The sequence below is a fragment of the Hydra vulgaris genome, chromosome 13 (genome assembly GCF_038396675.1).
Source record: "Hydra vulgaris chromosome 13, alternate assembly HydraT2T_AEP".
NCBI lineage: Eukaryota > Metazoa > Cnidaria > Hydrozoa > Anthoathecata > Hydridae > Hydra > Hydra vulgaris.
The window spans coordinates 30,608,044-30,625,149 of NC_088932.1; the positions used below are offsets into that span (position 1 = coordinate 30,608,044).

Consider the following 17,106-nt stretch of genomic DNA (forward strand, 5'->3'; position numbering starts at 1 on the left):
GTTTTCTCATTCAAAATAACTTATTAGACACGTTTAACATAATACAAGATGTAAAAAAGCTGTAACCTACAATGACCCCCACTATATCCCACAACTTATCTGTTGATAAACCAGCTTGTATAAAGATTGTCTTGGGTAAGGTTGATTTAAGGTGGCATCTGCAAATCTCTTTGAATGCACCACCCAGGCATAAACTATGAGTAAACTTACTTGTATTTTTCAGTACAATTATTTCAATTTATTATTATACTTACTTTGTCTTGGTGTTAGTGTCAGTTATTGATTTTTTTGCATTAGTTAGAGCGTAACGTAATGATTCATACTGAAACACTAAAAAATACAAAAAAAATTGAGTTACTATAGTTACTGTAACTACTTTTAATATTAGCAATTTAGTTTATTTCGCAAAACTAATAAATAATTAAAAACTTATAAAGTTAAAAAAAAAGTATAACAAAAGTTAATACAAAAAATCTAGACACAAATAGAAATAATCTTTCAGAACTTCAGTTTTTTCATATCTATTTAGGCATAATCTTTCAAATTTTCATACTTCTACCTATATCTCTTAAAACAGTCAACATATATACCCATGTACTGTAAGAAATTTTTTCATTCATTGTCCAAAATTCTAAAAAACATCTTGCATCTTGCACTTTTTATGATGACGCCATATTTTCCTTATAGCAAATTACTTTACTAACTTACTAACTAAAAGTGCAAACCTTTTAATATTTTTATTTTACTAGAATTATTTATATGAACTATGACTCTATTTTGACAAACATTTTTTCTGAATAAACAAAAAATTCTCAAATAAAACTAAAAAAAAAGTTAAAAAAAAAGCCTCCCCGATAGTAGTGGTTAAGGTGAATTTAATTAGGAATTCCAGGAATTTTAAAAAACTATAAAAATTAAAAATTTTTGTACTAACAACATTTTTTATACTAATAATATTTTTATTATTAAAAAAACCTTAAATCTAATAAAGATTTCTTCATTAAAGAGCATTGTCATCACCATTTTCCTTTTGGATGTTTATAGGGTAATTAAAAAACCGCAGTTTCAAGTTTGATCCATTTACCCAGCGAACACAACACGTCCGCTGGACGTCTTAAAGACGTCCTACGGACTTTTGACGTCCAAAGGACGTCATATCGACATCCCACAGACGTTGTGCCCACCGGGTAGAAGCTCTTGAGCTTATACCGCTTTGGTTAGATAATTACTCTGCTAAGTCTTCTGCTGCAATGTTGTCTATATTGCCTCTGCTTTTTTTTTAGGTACAGCTTTTACTGGCCAGATAACATACTAGTAAGCCAAGGGTTTCCAACCTTGTGCCCGCGGGCAGCATGACGCCCGCGGAACGATTTGTATGTACCCGCCACTATTCAACAGTGAAATTTTTTTTTCATAAATATTAATTAAAAATCTTAAATATTCTTATTTATTTGTTAGAGTTTTAATTTTTTTTGAGTGCATAGGTTTATTAAAGACGTTCATATGTTTGTGATATTGTATGTATGAGTGGTTCCTTTGCTGACAATACTTGTCACAATTTGTCTAGTTGCGAACCAGAAGCTAGCCTGGAACGGAGAGAGCTATTTGCGCATCATTTCTTGTACACACAAAAAACCTGAAGTAGTCATGTGCTCGTACCATTCCGATTAAAAATAGGTGTTCATCAACCTGCCGATATTTTAGAATGCGCTCTAAAGTACATAAAAGTACTATAGAGCACATTCTAAAAGTGACATAATATACCATGAATACAGCTCAATGTATACTTTTGTGGTATCTAAACATCTATTAACTCAAAATTAATTTGTGTCAATTTTGATATAACTTCTGAAACAATATAACTTCTCGATAGGTAGATATTGTTCTAAAGACCCATGCCTTGTGCCAGATAGTAGTGTTTGCCTGAAATTTGATACTTTGTGTTTATAGACCTATGATCAACTTTTTTTGATTTGATCAAACTTTTTCAAACATCCACAAATATTGTGCAGTGCATATTGTATAATCTTAACTAACTTGTAACTATATAAATTAAAAAAAAAGTTAATTGATATTGTAAATTTACACTATTGAAAATTTTTGCAATAAATTTTCAACAGTCTTTTTTGAACTTGACAACATTGCTCAAAATGGTTAAGCCGTATTTTGCACAAAAACTAGAAGCAGAAATACTTTTTTTTTTCATGCTGTTAAAAGTTACCAACTTTAAAGAACAACACAGTAATAGAGAACACATATATTGATATTTCAAGTGTTTAAGGAGTTATCTAATTAAGTTTCATTTGAAAGGAAACACTCAACACACTTCTGGCTAAAGAGACTGTCAGGTTTTATGTTGTGCCACTCAAGCAAAACTTTTTCATTTAAGAGTATTTAAAAATAAAAAATTATTTTAGTGCATTTGTCATATAAAAATAGAAAAAAGCATTTTAAAATTGAAAAAAAGTGCTAAGAGTCATAAATAGGGTAAAAAATTTAAATTGAGGGGCCCTAACCAAATTTAAACACTTTAGATGGTTGTTACAAAAAAAAATGCTTGAACAAATTTTAACAAAATTTAAAACAACAAAATCTATATTTACAATATTGCTGTATATACGTTACACACTACGACTATAGATAAATTTTTTTTTCTGCTGTAGAACAACATGTCAACATTATTATTAAGTTAAAGTCTTTCATTTAAGTTAACTACAGAGAATAACTGTTGCCCTCCATGTTGAGTATGCTTTTCTACACATTTATATCTAGTCCAGGGAGGTTTAAATTTTCAATGAATAGCCTTTGCACATTGTTCAGCAAACAGGAAAATCCCCAAACCTTCAGTCAATGTAGCAGCAAAGGAGTGCCGCTACATTGACTGAAGATTTAGGCAGCAATCTTTTCTTCCGTATGCTATAAAGATAAGCAAAATGAGTAAGCAATAGCAGATATATATATATATGCTAGAGTTGTTGTTACACTTTTCGGTTAGTGTAACATTCAAAATATTTCTAACAGGGGGGTCTTAAGAACATTCAACAAGTCAAACAAACAAGAAGACAAATCACAACAAGTTTGTTGTTGCTGGATTAAATAAAATACAAAAAAATTAACAATGTTATAAAAGTTTTTTTGATTATGGATGAAAACTGTTTTACATTTGATCTGGCCAATGGAGCTTTATCAACAGATACCAGGAAAATATTCTAATTGTCAGTCAACTGACCAGTCAGTTGACTGACAAGTAAGATAGCCACCATAGACAGAAGGCAAAGCAGAAATCACTAATATAGAAGAACAATTATTCTTTCTGTCATTATTGTACCTAATAAACCAAAAGAAATTAGTAAGACACTTTAGACTAATAAAAAAACAATCCACCTTCCTTAAAGTAGTGCAATTTTAATATGTATAAAAGAATGCTGTCAATCAAAAGTTACACAAGAATTTTAGTCATTATTTTAATCAAATACAAATTAAATTGTGATTGATGGAAAGAAGGATGGATGAAATAGGATGGATAGAAATCAGGATGGATAATGATGGATGGAAGATACTTTCTCATTAGGGGTCGCCTATAAATTGTCACGCTTTAGGAAGGTAGGGGGGATGGAAGGGGTTTGTGGTTTTGTGGCGACTCAGGATGAAGCTGATGGGAGATGAAGGGTAGGGAGAGGGGGTCTAAAATGGTAATAAAATTTGTGACAATTTGTGGACGAGGCCTTAAGTAATTCATTTAAAATAATTTTTTTTTAGTATTTGTAGGTTAACTCGTAAAAACATGAACAGCTCAAGTTATTGTATTTTTTATTAGGCTTGGATTGAGCACAATCTTTCAATGGATTAGATGCCTAGAATACTGATATAAAACTTGTAAGATTGTGTTTGGCCAGTGGCAGATTAGGGCACTAAAAGAATTTAAGAAACAAATTGTTAAAAAAAAGATGCAAATTCTTTAAAATATGACAGATCACTCAGGTCTGGTTCTAGATGTAAAAAACAACAATAATGTAAAACAAAAAACAAAAGTATAATGAAAAACAATACAATAAATATATAAAAAATTAAAATTTCTAATACAAAGTTTTTACATCAGTTTTAACATTAAATTAATGCTGATAAACATAGAAAGTATAAAAAAAAACTGAATATCATTAGTCTTTCAAAGCATTCAAAACAGATTTACATGAATTGTAATAATAGTGTTAGTTGTGTTTTGCATTCCACATTTGTGAGAATATTTATTAGTTGTGTAGGTTTTGCATTCCACACTTGTGAGAATATTTGTTAGTTGTGTAGGTTTTTCACACTTGTGAGAATATTTGTTAAATGTAAAAGAAATCTCAACGCTACCCTAGTATTACCAAATTTGTTTTTCTATGAAGCAGAGAAAATTTTTGTTTATAATTATATATAAATAATTATTATAATTAATAAGGGCCATTTATACATAATAATTATGTATAAATTAAAACTTTTTTTGCTGAATTAAAATTATGATAATGCAATACTTAAAATAATCTTAACTTTTAATTTGATTAACTTATCAATTTTTAAAAAATTAAAATTTTTAAAAAACAAACAACGACTTAAAAGTATTGTCATTTTTTTGTTGTTGTTGTTGATATAGTCGACCTGCTATTTATTTTTCTTGCTCAAAATATCATATTTACAAGCTACTCAAATGTCATTATATTACTATAATACTGCTACTAACACAAGAAGTTTTTCTGGTAAAAATTCAGATCCTAAAAAAGCAATTAAAAAAAAAAAAGAGTAAAAGACTTCAAAGTTCAATTACTTCCAAATTTGCAAGTCTTGTGTCAAAAAAAAAAAAAAAAAAAAATTAACAAACAAACAAACAAGCAAAAAAAAGATTTTAGAGTTCAATTACTTCCAATTTTTCAAGTCTTATGTCAACTTTCTTACTAAAAGTAATTTAAATAATACTTAAATATTACATCTTATTAAAAGTGATTTAAATAAATAATAACTTCATTAATATATAATCATATAAAAGTATTATGTGTCTGTGTGTGTATATATATATTTTAACATCTTCACTTCCAATAAGGCTGCAAGCAACCACAATTAGAGTTGGAAGTTACTGGAAGAGAAAAGATGAAGTTTATCCAGCAAGACAACAATTGATAGACGACTTAAAATATTGCAAACTAGATGAATCAGGAAAACAAGATGAAGGATAAGAATTCCAAAGATGTTCTGATGTTATAGAAAAAAAGCTGGACGAATAGGAATTTTTAGAGCACTTAGGATATATATATAGATATCTGTGTGTGTGTGTGTGTGTGTGTGTGTGTGTGTGTGTGTGTGTGTGTGTGTGTGTGTGTGTGTGTGTGTGTGTGTGTGTATATATATATATATATATTCTAATAAATAAGACAATTTTTCTAATTTTTGTTAAAATTATTTATTTTATAAATACATGTTTCGACTATATCATAGCCATCATCAGTTAAAATATATTAAAATGCTTAAATCAAATTAGTAAAATTAAGTTGAATTAATAGAGACCTTATAATAAAAAATACAATAAAAATGCAATTAAATAATGTAACAAATGTTTTAAAAAGATAAAAGAACCGGTAATGTTAAAAGGAACTAGGTGAAATTGTCATTTTTACATGGTTCATTTGTTTATTAATAGTGGGTTTTTTCCACTCTATGTACATGGTTTCTTTGAGTTTAAATATAAACTTGTTGGGGGCTGAATCTAAATTTAAAAAATTAGCATGATTAAAACTATTAAAACAGCTTTCATTTGAATGAACATGTCTATAAATGTGTGAGTTTTTATCCCTTTTTCAATGCTTGATTGTTCGTGTCTTTAAATGGCGAGTAGTTGCGGCAATACAACAGGATTTACAGACTGCGCATTCAAATTTATAGACAACGAATGAATTAAAGTCTGTAGGAAAGGGATCTTTTGCGGAAAAAAATTTTAAAATTTTAAATGAAGTAAAAACCAATCTTACGGTGACTGATTTACAATATCTTTTAATGATTTCGTTTAGTCTATAAGGAAGTTTAAAATATTGATAATTTTGTAGTTTTTCGATTGTGATGAAATGTCGATGATTGGTGTTGTTAATATAAGAGCTATGGATTTTCTTAATCAACCAATATGGGTACAAGCTACGCTTGAGAACTTTAAAAAGATCATTAATATCATGACTAAGACCGAGACTAGTATTGTTTATTTTATAAGCTCTACCGATTAAACATTTAACCAGAATAACTTTGTATAAAAATGAAGTAAAACTAAAAATGTTTGTGTAGAGTCCCAAGAAAGATTTCTTATGAAAAACAGTGGTAATTGTGGAATTGTTTGTTTTATTTAGAGTTAGGTCCAAAAATGATATTTTTGATTGAATTTCCTTTTTCATTTTAAAAGTAATAGAGTTATGTTTATTATTGATATACTCCAAAAATATATCGGCATGATTTTCGGAAGTGAAAGCAGCAATGTCACCTTCATACCGTTTATAAAAAGCCGGTTTTTTCCGTAATATGATTTGAGCCATTTATCTTCAAATGTTTTAATAGTTTTAATCATGGTAGTTTTTAATTTTGGATTCCAACAATTTGATTCGGCCTCCAACAAATTTATATTAAAACTCAAAGAAAGCATGTACATAGAGTGGAAAAAACCCACTATTAACAAACAAATGAACCATGTAAAAATGACAACTTCAATCTAGTTCCTTTTAACATTACCGGTTCTTTTATCTTTTTAAAACATTTGTTACATTATTTAATTGCATTTTTATTGTATTTTTTACAATAAAAATGCAATTAAATAATGTCTCTATTAATTCAACTTAATTTTACTAATTTGATTTAAGCATTTTAATATATTTTAACTGATGATGGCTATGATATAGTCGAAACATGTAGTTATAAAATAAATGATTTTAACAAAAATTAAGTTCGCTCACTTAAGCTTTGAACATTTGTTTATCACGCATAAAAAGCTTTTGGACATTAATTACTATAAATCTCTGCGTGGAAGTCAATAATATCCTTCTTTTATTCTGAAATTCAATTTAGTGTGACTTACTTAATGAATTAAAACATCACAGTAAATTTACTTTTAAACTAAATCAAAATGAGTTAAGTTACTACAATTAAATTACTTAACTATTAAATTTACTTAACATGCTAAAGGCATTAACTTGCAAGATACAAATGTTTGTATTCATATCTTATATGTTGCTAACACATAATAAGCTTCTACAAATTATTTTAACAAGTAGTTTTGAATAGAATATGAAAAACCCAAAATTTTTTAAATACCAGTTTTTAAATATATTTTTATTTTATTTATAGCAATATCAAGATTAAACATTTTCTATAAATACGCAACTTGTTTTCAGTAATTTATTTTAAAAATAAATCTATTTGACAAAAAAATTTTAGTATTATAAAATTCTCTTATATAAATAATCTTGAATTTGAAATATGAAATTTGAAAAATTTGAAAGAATGAGCTCGCTTGCAATAACTATAAATTATGGCAGTGAGGATCATTCCTGTTTAAAATTAAACCTAGATCTATTCTCAGCAACAATATCAGATTTAAAAGATAACGCAAGCAAGTAAAGTGATTTTATGCAAAGGCATCATTATTTTTTGTTTCTTGAAAATAGTTTAAAAATTAGAAACATTCTATTGCAAACATTAACCAAGTGATAAAAAGTTAATTATAAAAAGTTTAAATTTAAAAAAATAAACTATTCTACTTTAGATCAAAATATTTTTTTTCAAAAAAAAAAAAATTTAACCATATACTTATTTATATTATATATTTTTATATATAATATAAATATATAACTTATAGAAATATAATTTGACTTATTAAATTACATTTTTTTCTCTCATTTTATTTTATTGCAGAACAATTTGAACGAAAAAACAATTTAAATGAAAAAATTAATTATACTTTAATAGTAATTCTTAATAGTACATTAGATCTATTAAGTTTAGTACTTTTAGTTTGTTTTTTTACTTGATCTTACTTATTTGGTCTATAGAAAGAGCATGTTTTTTGCTTTGATCTTACTTGTTTGGTCTATAGATAGAGCATGTTTTTGCACAAATATCAAGTTTAAAGTTTCACAACGAAAATGTTTTAATTTGCTAACTAGAATAATTCTATTTGCTTCATTTTATTTTAAACACACTGTTTGGCATAAACTGTATAAAACAGCAATAAAAAAATGTAGCAAAGTTGTTTTATTAACACAAGCTCTTTATATTGACAAAATAACTTAACAGTATTGTTTTATTGTTGTTTTACAAAGCTTTTTAAAATAAAAATTCAATACACTGTAAAAACAAAAAATGTTTCACCATCAGCATGAACGGGGTATTAAATAATTTTTATAACTCTATAAAGTGGTTTAAATATTGTAATATTTTTGTTTATATATTTAATTTTTTAAGTATCATGTTAAGTAAAAACAATTAACAAAAGTAATATCGTAATATTATTATATATGCACATTACACTATTACAGCAACTTAAGCTTTCAAGAACAACTTAAGCTGTAAATTATAACAGTAAGCTATTTTAAAGTATGCAAAACAAGAATATTATAAGATATTATTTAAATATGAAAGATTTTATGTTAAAAAAAAAATAGCAACTACAATCTAATGTACAAAAGAATTTTGTACCAACCATTTCCCCTCTTCCCCTACCGCAAAGCAGTGGCAAGGAAGGGGGTATTTAAAAAATTTTTTTTTGCTACTATATTTTTTTGCATTAATTCAAGCCCTGTGCTTTGTATTTTATAACATACCTAACAATATTTAATGCTTCTCTGTAGAAACAACTCTACTCAACCTATATCTGTCCTCTACTTAATTTTGTAATTCCAGTTTGGAACCCTTATTTTGTAAAAAACAAGCAAACTATTAAGAAAATACAGTATAGAGTCAGAAAGACATTGCACTAACTGAAAACACTAAGCTACAAGTCTAGATGCCAGTACTTGGCCTCAATCAATAGTCGAGTGTTGTAAATGAGGTGAGATTACCTCATCAAGTTTAAAATTGAGAGCAATAAGTATACAATAATTTGGGATTTTCTCCTTAGTAAAAAAAAAAAAAAGCCTAGTATAATCTCCACCTGTAATAAGTTTCAAAGTGAATTTTGATAGACTTTAAAGTTACAACAGCCCCCAACTATCTTTAATGAAAGTGCATTATGAATTTTACAAACACAATCTATATATAGCATTTATAATCTATATATAAAATTTATATATATATGTATGAAATTTATATATAAAATTTATATATATATATATATATATATATATATATATATATATATATATATATATATATATATATATATATATATATATACATATATATATATATATATATATATATATATATGTATATATATATATATATATACATATATATATATATATATATATATATATATATGTATATATATATATATATATATATATTTATATATACATATATATATACTCATATTTTTATAACTATTGTTTAATACTTTCAAAATAATTCTTTAATAAAAAAGCAATGTCTCTCAAAGCAAAGGAGTTTTATAACTACAGTTTAAAACTTTCAAAAGTTTTAATAAAAAAGGTTAATAAAAAAAGCCTTCTTCCATGCATTAAAAAAAATAATTTGAATATATAATATAAAACTGTACAGTTTTCCTTGACAAAATTTTTAGAAAAAAATGTACATGATTTTTAAAAATAAATGTTAAAAATAAATTGATTTGCATATCATTTTAAAAATGCCATTTCATTTTTTGATCTTTATTTACTAAGTACAAAACACAAATTTTAGTATTTTTAATTTTTGTTAAAGAGAACAACAGCTGCGTTGTATCTTCTGTGCACAAACCCAAGATGTTTAAAATAACTTACATTTCATGTCATTAACCTCAACACAATGATTGTAAAAATTGTTTAGATGACATAAAATCTGTTCAACAGATGGATTAAATTTCTGTGATCTAAAAAGTTAAATTTTGAACATAACAAAATTGTAATATAAACCATGTACACAAAAATAAATGTGAAAGAATAAGAAGGCCTTTTTTTTCAGTGGTTGTATTAAAATCTTTTTAATTGTTTTGTATTTTGTTTACAACGTGTTGTGGTTTCAAAAAAATATGCTTTTGAAACCACAACACGTTTTTTAATTTAACTTGAAATTAGTTTTAAAAATGACAAAAGAAGAAGACAAAGAGAAAAAATTATGCACAAATATTTACAAAATCCTAATAGTAGCTACAATTCGATAGCAAAATCGTTGCAAATACATCCATACACCATTAGTCGTGTAATTCAACGTTTTTCTCAAACAAAATCGATCAAACGCAAATCTGGTGGCAGAAGAAAGGAAGTTTTTAAAGACATAAAACCAGTTAGAAAACTGGTTAACAGTTTTAAGAATAACCCAAGCCTTTTGCTGAGGGAATGCGCAAAAATATATGGATTTTCTCATAGTTTTGTTGCAAAAGTTAGAAACAAACATGGTTTTCATTCTTTCAAAGCACAAAAAGTGCCCAACCGTTCTGAAACTCAACATAAAAGTGCAAGAACCCACGGCAGAAAGTTGTATGACAATTTTATTTCTAAAAATTTCTGAATTGTTGAAGACATGAAATGAAACTTATATCACTTATAACTTATATATGTTGAATATGAAACTTATATATGTTGAAGACATGAAATGAAACTTATATCAAGTATGATCATCAACAAATTCCTGGTGCTGTTTATCATATTGCCAAATATAGAGGAAAAGCAGATAAAAAATTAAAATACACAAAACATGACAAGTTCGCTAAAAAAGCTTTGGTTTGGCAAGCTATTTGCAGTTGTGGCAAAAAATCAGCACCTTATATTTCTCAGTCCACACTTTCTGGTCAAATATATGTTAGAGAATGTTTACAAAAACGCCTTTTACCTCTCATTAAATCACACAATAACAGACCTGTGTTCTGGCCTGATTTAGCTTCAATTCATTATTGTTAACTAACTATGGAATGGTATAAAAAGAATAATGTGAAATTTGTGCTTAAAACAGAAAATCCTCCAAATTGCCCATAACTGAGAGTAATTGAAAAGTACTGGGCTATTATTAAAAGAAAAGTGAAAAAAACAGAAAAGCTTTGTAGAAACATTAAAGATATTAAAATATCATTTAAAAAACCATCAAACAGTTTTGATTCTTATTCTGCGTGTAAGCTTATGGGTGTGGCACCCATAAGCTTGCAAAGCAAAAGCTCGAAATTTTATTAGATTCCCACAGGAATAATTTTTTTTTAATGCTAGATCTTCTTATATTATTGTATTAAAATTATTACTTGGTTCGAAATAAAAATTGAGTACTTTTTTTTTAGTTGTTTTTCTACTTTCACATTTATTTCGTGTACACGCTTTATAATTACTATTAGATTTTAGATTTTTTTATATACCAAAGGAAGCAAAAGATACTTGAACTAACTTGGATTTTTTTGTCACATTTTTACTGAGCATTTGAGCAATAACATGTGCCAGTTCTCTTGCATCTTCTTGACACCAGGTTTTAAATAGACATAAACTAAATTTTTTTCCACAACCATCTAACTTCATGCATAAAATTGGTTTGATAATCTCAAGATGAGGACTGGAAAACAAAAAAATATTAGTTAAACAAGTAATTTATTGCTAACTGTTGCTATACTTTTACTTTCAAGCAAGCAAAAATCTTTACACATTTATATAGCACCATTTGCTTCATCATATTGATTTATTTTTCTTTATTTTGATTTATTCCTTAATTATTCACTTAGCCTCCTATTTCTATTTAATCTCCTTATTTTAATTTAGCTCCTTACTTTCACTTAATCTCCATGTTTTTTTAATGTGTTCAACCATGTTTTAAAAAATCTTTACTTTATTTATGAGTAATGATAGGAAGAGCTTGTAGTTTGTAAAAAGAGTTTATTTCAAAGAGTTTTTCTTAATACTGCTTCATTTAAGATTTAATAAATGATAGGTTTTTAATAAATACTTTTCTCATCAAATTATGTTGTAAAACCACACAGAGACTCAGTGAAATTTTACACAATGACTTGAATATAAAAACATGGCAGAAAATTCTTTTTATATTATATAACTTTTTTAGCAAATTATTGAAAAAAATAATTTACTAAAATATCTGATTTTATTTACAAACCTTTTGCTGTATGAAATTACTTAATTATGATATTTTTTTTAAATACAGAAAAAATTTATGATTAATATGATAATTTTTTCATAATAGATGATTATTCATCTTGTATAACATTATTTTTCTAGACTTTTTATTGAAGGTGAAAAACTTTTACATAAAAAATATTCACAATGATATTATGAATTAATTTTTTTTGTTGTTGTTGCTTACCTTTCGGATCGTAAAATCAAAAGTAATTGGTTTAATGGTTCGTAATGTTTCTTTTCATCAACTAATGGAAGTATACCGACACACATCTCAGCAGGAGTTTTTTCTGCAAGTATAAGTTGCCATAGAAATGACTGTTCAAATGATGTCCATGATAGTGAGGACTCTAAATCAATATATATCTTGAAAAAAACTGTTATATATTATTTTAAATTTCGTTTTACTCTAATTTTCTGCTTTTTAATTAGTAATTTATGAGTATATATTTATTAACAAATAAAAAACTAATTGTAATCACTATTTACTAATCACCATCACATGGATATTTTAGGTGGTAATTAGTTATAACCAAGATTAATTTCAATCCTTGATAAAAAAAAATTGTCATGACTCTGTTGTAGTAAAAAAATGTCTAAAAAATAGATATGAGCCATACAAAAAATACTTTAATTGCCTAATATACTAAACAATTAAGGCTTTATGTACTACAATTAAATAAACTTTAATTATTAAAAATACATTGTTAATGACACATGATTGTTTTTTTCTATTTATTATTAAACTTCAAACCAAGGGTAAAAACAAAAATCTTAAATAAATTAAAGTATGTTTGTAAAAAATGTTTTTATATTTATAAGAAAAGCATTGAAAAAAAATTAAAAAAAAAATATTTAGCAAAATTTAAAGCAAAAAAATATACAATACCTAACAAGCTAACAACTTGATTTTCACCAATAATTGACAAGTTTCCCATTAGAATATTAGATATCAAAGAATTCATCTTTAAAAAAAAAAAAAAGGTTGCAATATTAGCAATAAAAAAATTTAGTATAGTAGAATTCAATCTACTTGTTCATGGTGTATTAATTGTAATAAAAATCGATCTACTTTACTAGGGTGAATTTATTGTAATAGAATTCAACCTACTTCATCAGGGTGTATTGTTGAAACTAGCATTCTAATAATTTCTTCATTTCCAACCAGCTGATTTTTAAAACGCTTAAATATTGACTCAATTAAAAACATAAACAGGTGGGGGTCATATTCATAACAAACCTATAAAATAATACAAAAAAGTTGTAAACTTAGAATAAAAATAAAACAAATAAATAAATAGCAAATACAACAAAGAAAAAGATTTGAAAAAAAAATTAAAGTTCTGGTGTTTTCAGCACCAGAACTTTAACTATAGGTATTCTATTAAAAAATTTAAAAAGCAATCTAGAATTAAAATATATGACTTTGTTTTGAAATCAAAATGAGCCTGGCTTTTACATAGGACTATAACAAATGTCTTCTACTTACTTTTAAATCTTGTAAAAGAACTGACTTCAAAGTTCTATCTTTAAAAAAGTTGACATAGTCTTCATAGACAGACAATTTTTCATCATCCTTATAACTGATATTGTTAAAAAAAATTATTTAAAAATATATTGTTAAAAAAAAAGCATCCCAGAAACCATTCTATAGCAGAATTTCATTTGACCTAATGGCCTTTTGAGCAGTCAATATTAGTTAAGCTCATCAGTTACTTAGTGGATCAATAGTGGCAGCTGCCTAAAGTGCCTAGCACATGACAAGCCACTATCACATGTTAGAAAATTATTGACTAGTCACTTATAACAGATGGCACTAATGGTCCACCAAGTAAATGACGAGCAAATCTCCAATTAAACAGTCAAAATGTCTATATAAAAACATAATGAAAAAGTAATGCATAAATTAAATAATGTCAAATAGAAATATATTAATAATAAAAATTATAAGCACTTACCAAGCTTTTAAGAAAAATAGAAAATGATAACCTATTTTTCTATCAATTTCATGAATTCCATTCAAGAGAGTATATATATTTTCTAGATTAATATCATTCTTCGAAAGAGCACATATTGACCTGTGTTTTTATAAATAATATAGGTTGCATTATGATTGGTGTTTCCTTTACACATAAAAAAACAACAACTTAAACAAATATTCCTTTATTGTTAAATTCATATTTTTTATAGTTTTAACTACTCTTATATGATATTTTAGAAATTTACTAATTAACAATAAGGGTTGAAATTTTATTCTGATAAAATTTTATGCAAGATTTTTACAAACATAAACCCTTTTTTATTCAGAGATTTTAACCCAAATCAAAAAGTATATATAGAACATACATAAGAAAAAGGATAATAATAATAATAATGAAAAATATATCCTTCATATGCACTAAGAAGTATACTGAAGGTGAGGATATAATGTATTAAAAAAAAAACATCTCCAAAATTTTTATTCACTTGAATGTTCAAAGTATTTGTCTTTACTGTCCTTACTTGCCCTTAAATTTATCCAACTTTAAACCTGCCTAGATTAATTGTGAAACCTCATATATCAAAATGAATGTTCCTATTATCAACTAACTACATATCAATATACAGCATATACAGTATATAGTTGTTTCAAAAAACAGTTCTATGCTTATATTGATTTATTTATATTATATTAAATAATCAAAAGCTTTTAAACTTATAAAACTTTTTGTAAAGCTTTTAAAAGCTTTACAAAAAATTAATAAATAAACAAAATCCAAGCAAAATTATCATTAGTTCTGGACTAAGTAGGTAATGCCTACTACTGACATCCCTAAGTAGGTACTGCCTGCTACTGATATCTCTAAGACGGTACTGCCTGCTACTGACATCCCTAAGTAGGTACTGCCTGTTTATACTCATATCCTGTCAATGTATTTAACAAAACCCCCAATGATGATTATTTCAGAAACTTTTTGGCTTATTTAATGTTTTTTATATGCAGATTCTGCCTGCACAAATCCAAACTACCAATATATGTAATGAAACCCCCAAAAATATCTCATTTTGTCATTATATACACACATATGTAATGCATACCTGAATATCACATATTGAGGCTTATCAAGTTTTGACTCAATTGCTCTAAAATTAATACATACAATATACTGTAAATATTTTTATCAAATAATTGTTGAACTAAATAAAATATTTTAACTAAAAATACTTTTCAGCAACATCTTCAGTCAGTTTGTAATGATCATTTGGCATAACTGGTAATGAGAGTTCATCAGCCAAAACATTTGCTAAGCATACACACAATGGAGAGGCTATCTCCTCATCAAAATCACCCTAATTTAATTGAGATTGAAAAAATTAAAAATATTTTTTTTTGATTCTAAAAGAGATCAACAAAATAACAAATAAAATTGCATTTTTTGCAAAAAGCACTTTATTTAAAAAAATTAATTTTTTTGTTTTTGGAAGTTAAAAATACTTTAAAAGAATGCTTCAACTAAAGTTTATTTTCTTTGAATATTTTATGATATAGTACATTTTGATTAATAAAGTCAATCTAAACATTTGTTTAAGACTTCAACCTGGTTTTTAACACATGTCAGCAATATAAACAACAAAGACATTTTTTTTCTTGTTGCTCCCCCTCCCCATTATTAGAAATTTTTTTAATAATGGGGAAAATTGTTTTTATAAGGAGAATTCCCATTGAAACGTTCAATGACAGCAATTTTATGACTAGAACTTGATTCAAACTTGAGATTCTTGAAATCTAAAGTCTAATTTGAACTTAAAATCTTTAAAATCTTAAATCTAATTCAAACTTAAAATCCTTGAAATCTCTTGAAAAGTCTTCAAGTCTGAAATCTAAAAAATTTTATATTTCTAAATTTATTTTATGTAAAAACGATTAAGAAAAAAGTTTCAAAGAAAGTCTTGAACATTTCGAGTTAATGGTACAAACAAAAGTTTTTTGATTTAATGGTACAAAACAAAGTTTTTATTCAAGTGTTTGCTATTAAAACCAAAATGTAATTTTTTTCTGTGAGCACAAGGATCCAAATGTTTGTTTTATTTAAAAAATATATATTTGTTTTTTTTTTAATTGAAAAACTTGCTGACATGTTTAAAAAATAAAGATTTTTTATTTGCTGTTAAAAAAAGGTTTTAAAACAATATACAATTAACAAATATTTAATTTTCTAAAATTCCATTCAGTTTTTCTGATTTTGATTAATTTTTTAACTGAATATAAGTAATGCATAACTTTAACTTTATCATACCATAGATTCAATGTTTGAAATAATTGCTTCCATTGCTTCTGACGACTCATTTCTGTTTAGAAAAAATAACAAAAGATCTAGCTTTAAATTTATAATTTTTCAAATTTCTAAACTGTTTTGATTTTTAATTATTAGTCTTTGATTACTATTTAATATTGTTTATTACTATCTTTAATTGTTGTTAATTGATTAATAACCTTTGCTCTAATAAAATAGAAACAATTTTTAAAAAAGAAAATATTTTACTTTTGATTCTGCAGTTTTAAAACATTGTCTTTCAGTAAGTTACTATCTAAATTCTGAAATTCTTCTAAATCAGTAACATCTACTCCATCAAATTGATGATGTTTGGTTATATCAGTTTTGAGTTTAAAATCTTCTTCTTTAATGGTAATAGGTCGAAATGATGCAGAAGATGGTGTAGATAAGAACTATGCAAAATAATTGTTAATATAATAGTTAATAATTTTTACATTAACAGATTTATAATGTACTAAATCTTATTTAGGTCAATGTAGAAATTTTTATTTAGGTCCAATTTATTTACTACTGCATGTTAG

At 25.9% G+C, this 17,106-nt stretch overlaps 1 protein-coding gene across 1 annotated transcript in view; it reads right to left on the reverse strand.

Annotated features, from left to right (window-relative positions):
- LOC100198887 (integrator complex subunit 3) overlaps positions 1-17,106 on the reverse strand; it is a 51,599-nt gene that overhangs the window by 968 nt on the left and 33,525 nt on the right. Inside the window, exons 17-28 of the mRNA XM_065816410.1 lie at positions 16,793-16,977; positions 16,547-16,598; positions 15,475-15,599; positions 15,348-15,392; positions 14,228-14,347; positions 13,759-13,852; positions 13,381-13,509; positions 13,159-13,234; positions 12,457-12,619; positions 11,536-11,697; positions 9,948-10,036; positions 255-330 (exon numbers count right to left, since the gene is read on the reverse strand). Of these exons, the coding sequence (XP_065672482.1) occupies positions 255-330; positions 9,948-10,036; positions 11,536-11,697; positions 12,457-12,619; positions 13,159-13,234; positions 13,381-13,509; positions 13,759-13,852; positions 14,228-14,347; positions 15,348-15,392; positions 15,475-15,599; positions 16,547-16,598; positions 16,793-16,977 (1,316 nt within the window). The remainder of the gene's footprint in view (positions 1-254; positions 331-9,947; positions 10,037-11,535; positions 11,698-12,456; positions 12,620-13,158; positions 13,235-13,380; positions 13,510-13,758; positions 13,853-14,227; positions 14,348-15,347; positions 15,393-15,474; positions 15,600-16,546; positions 16,599-16,792; positions 16,978-17,106) is intronic.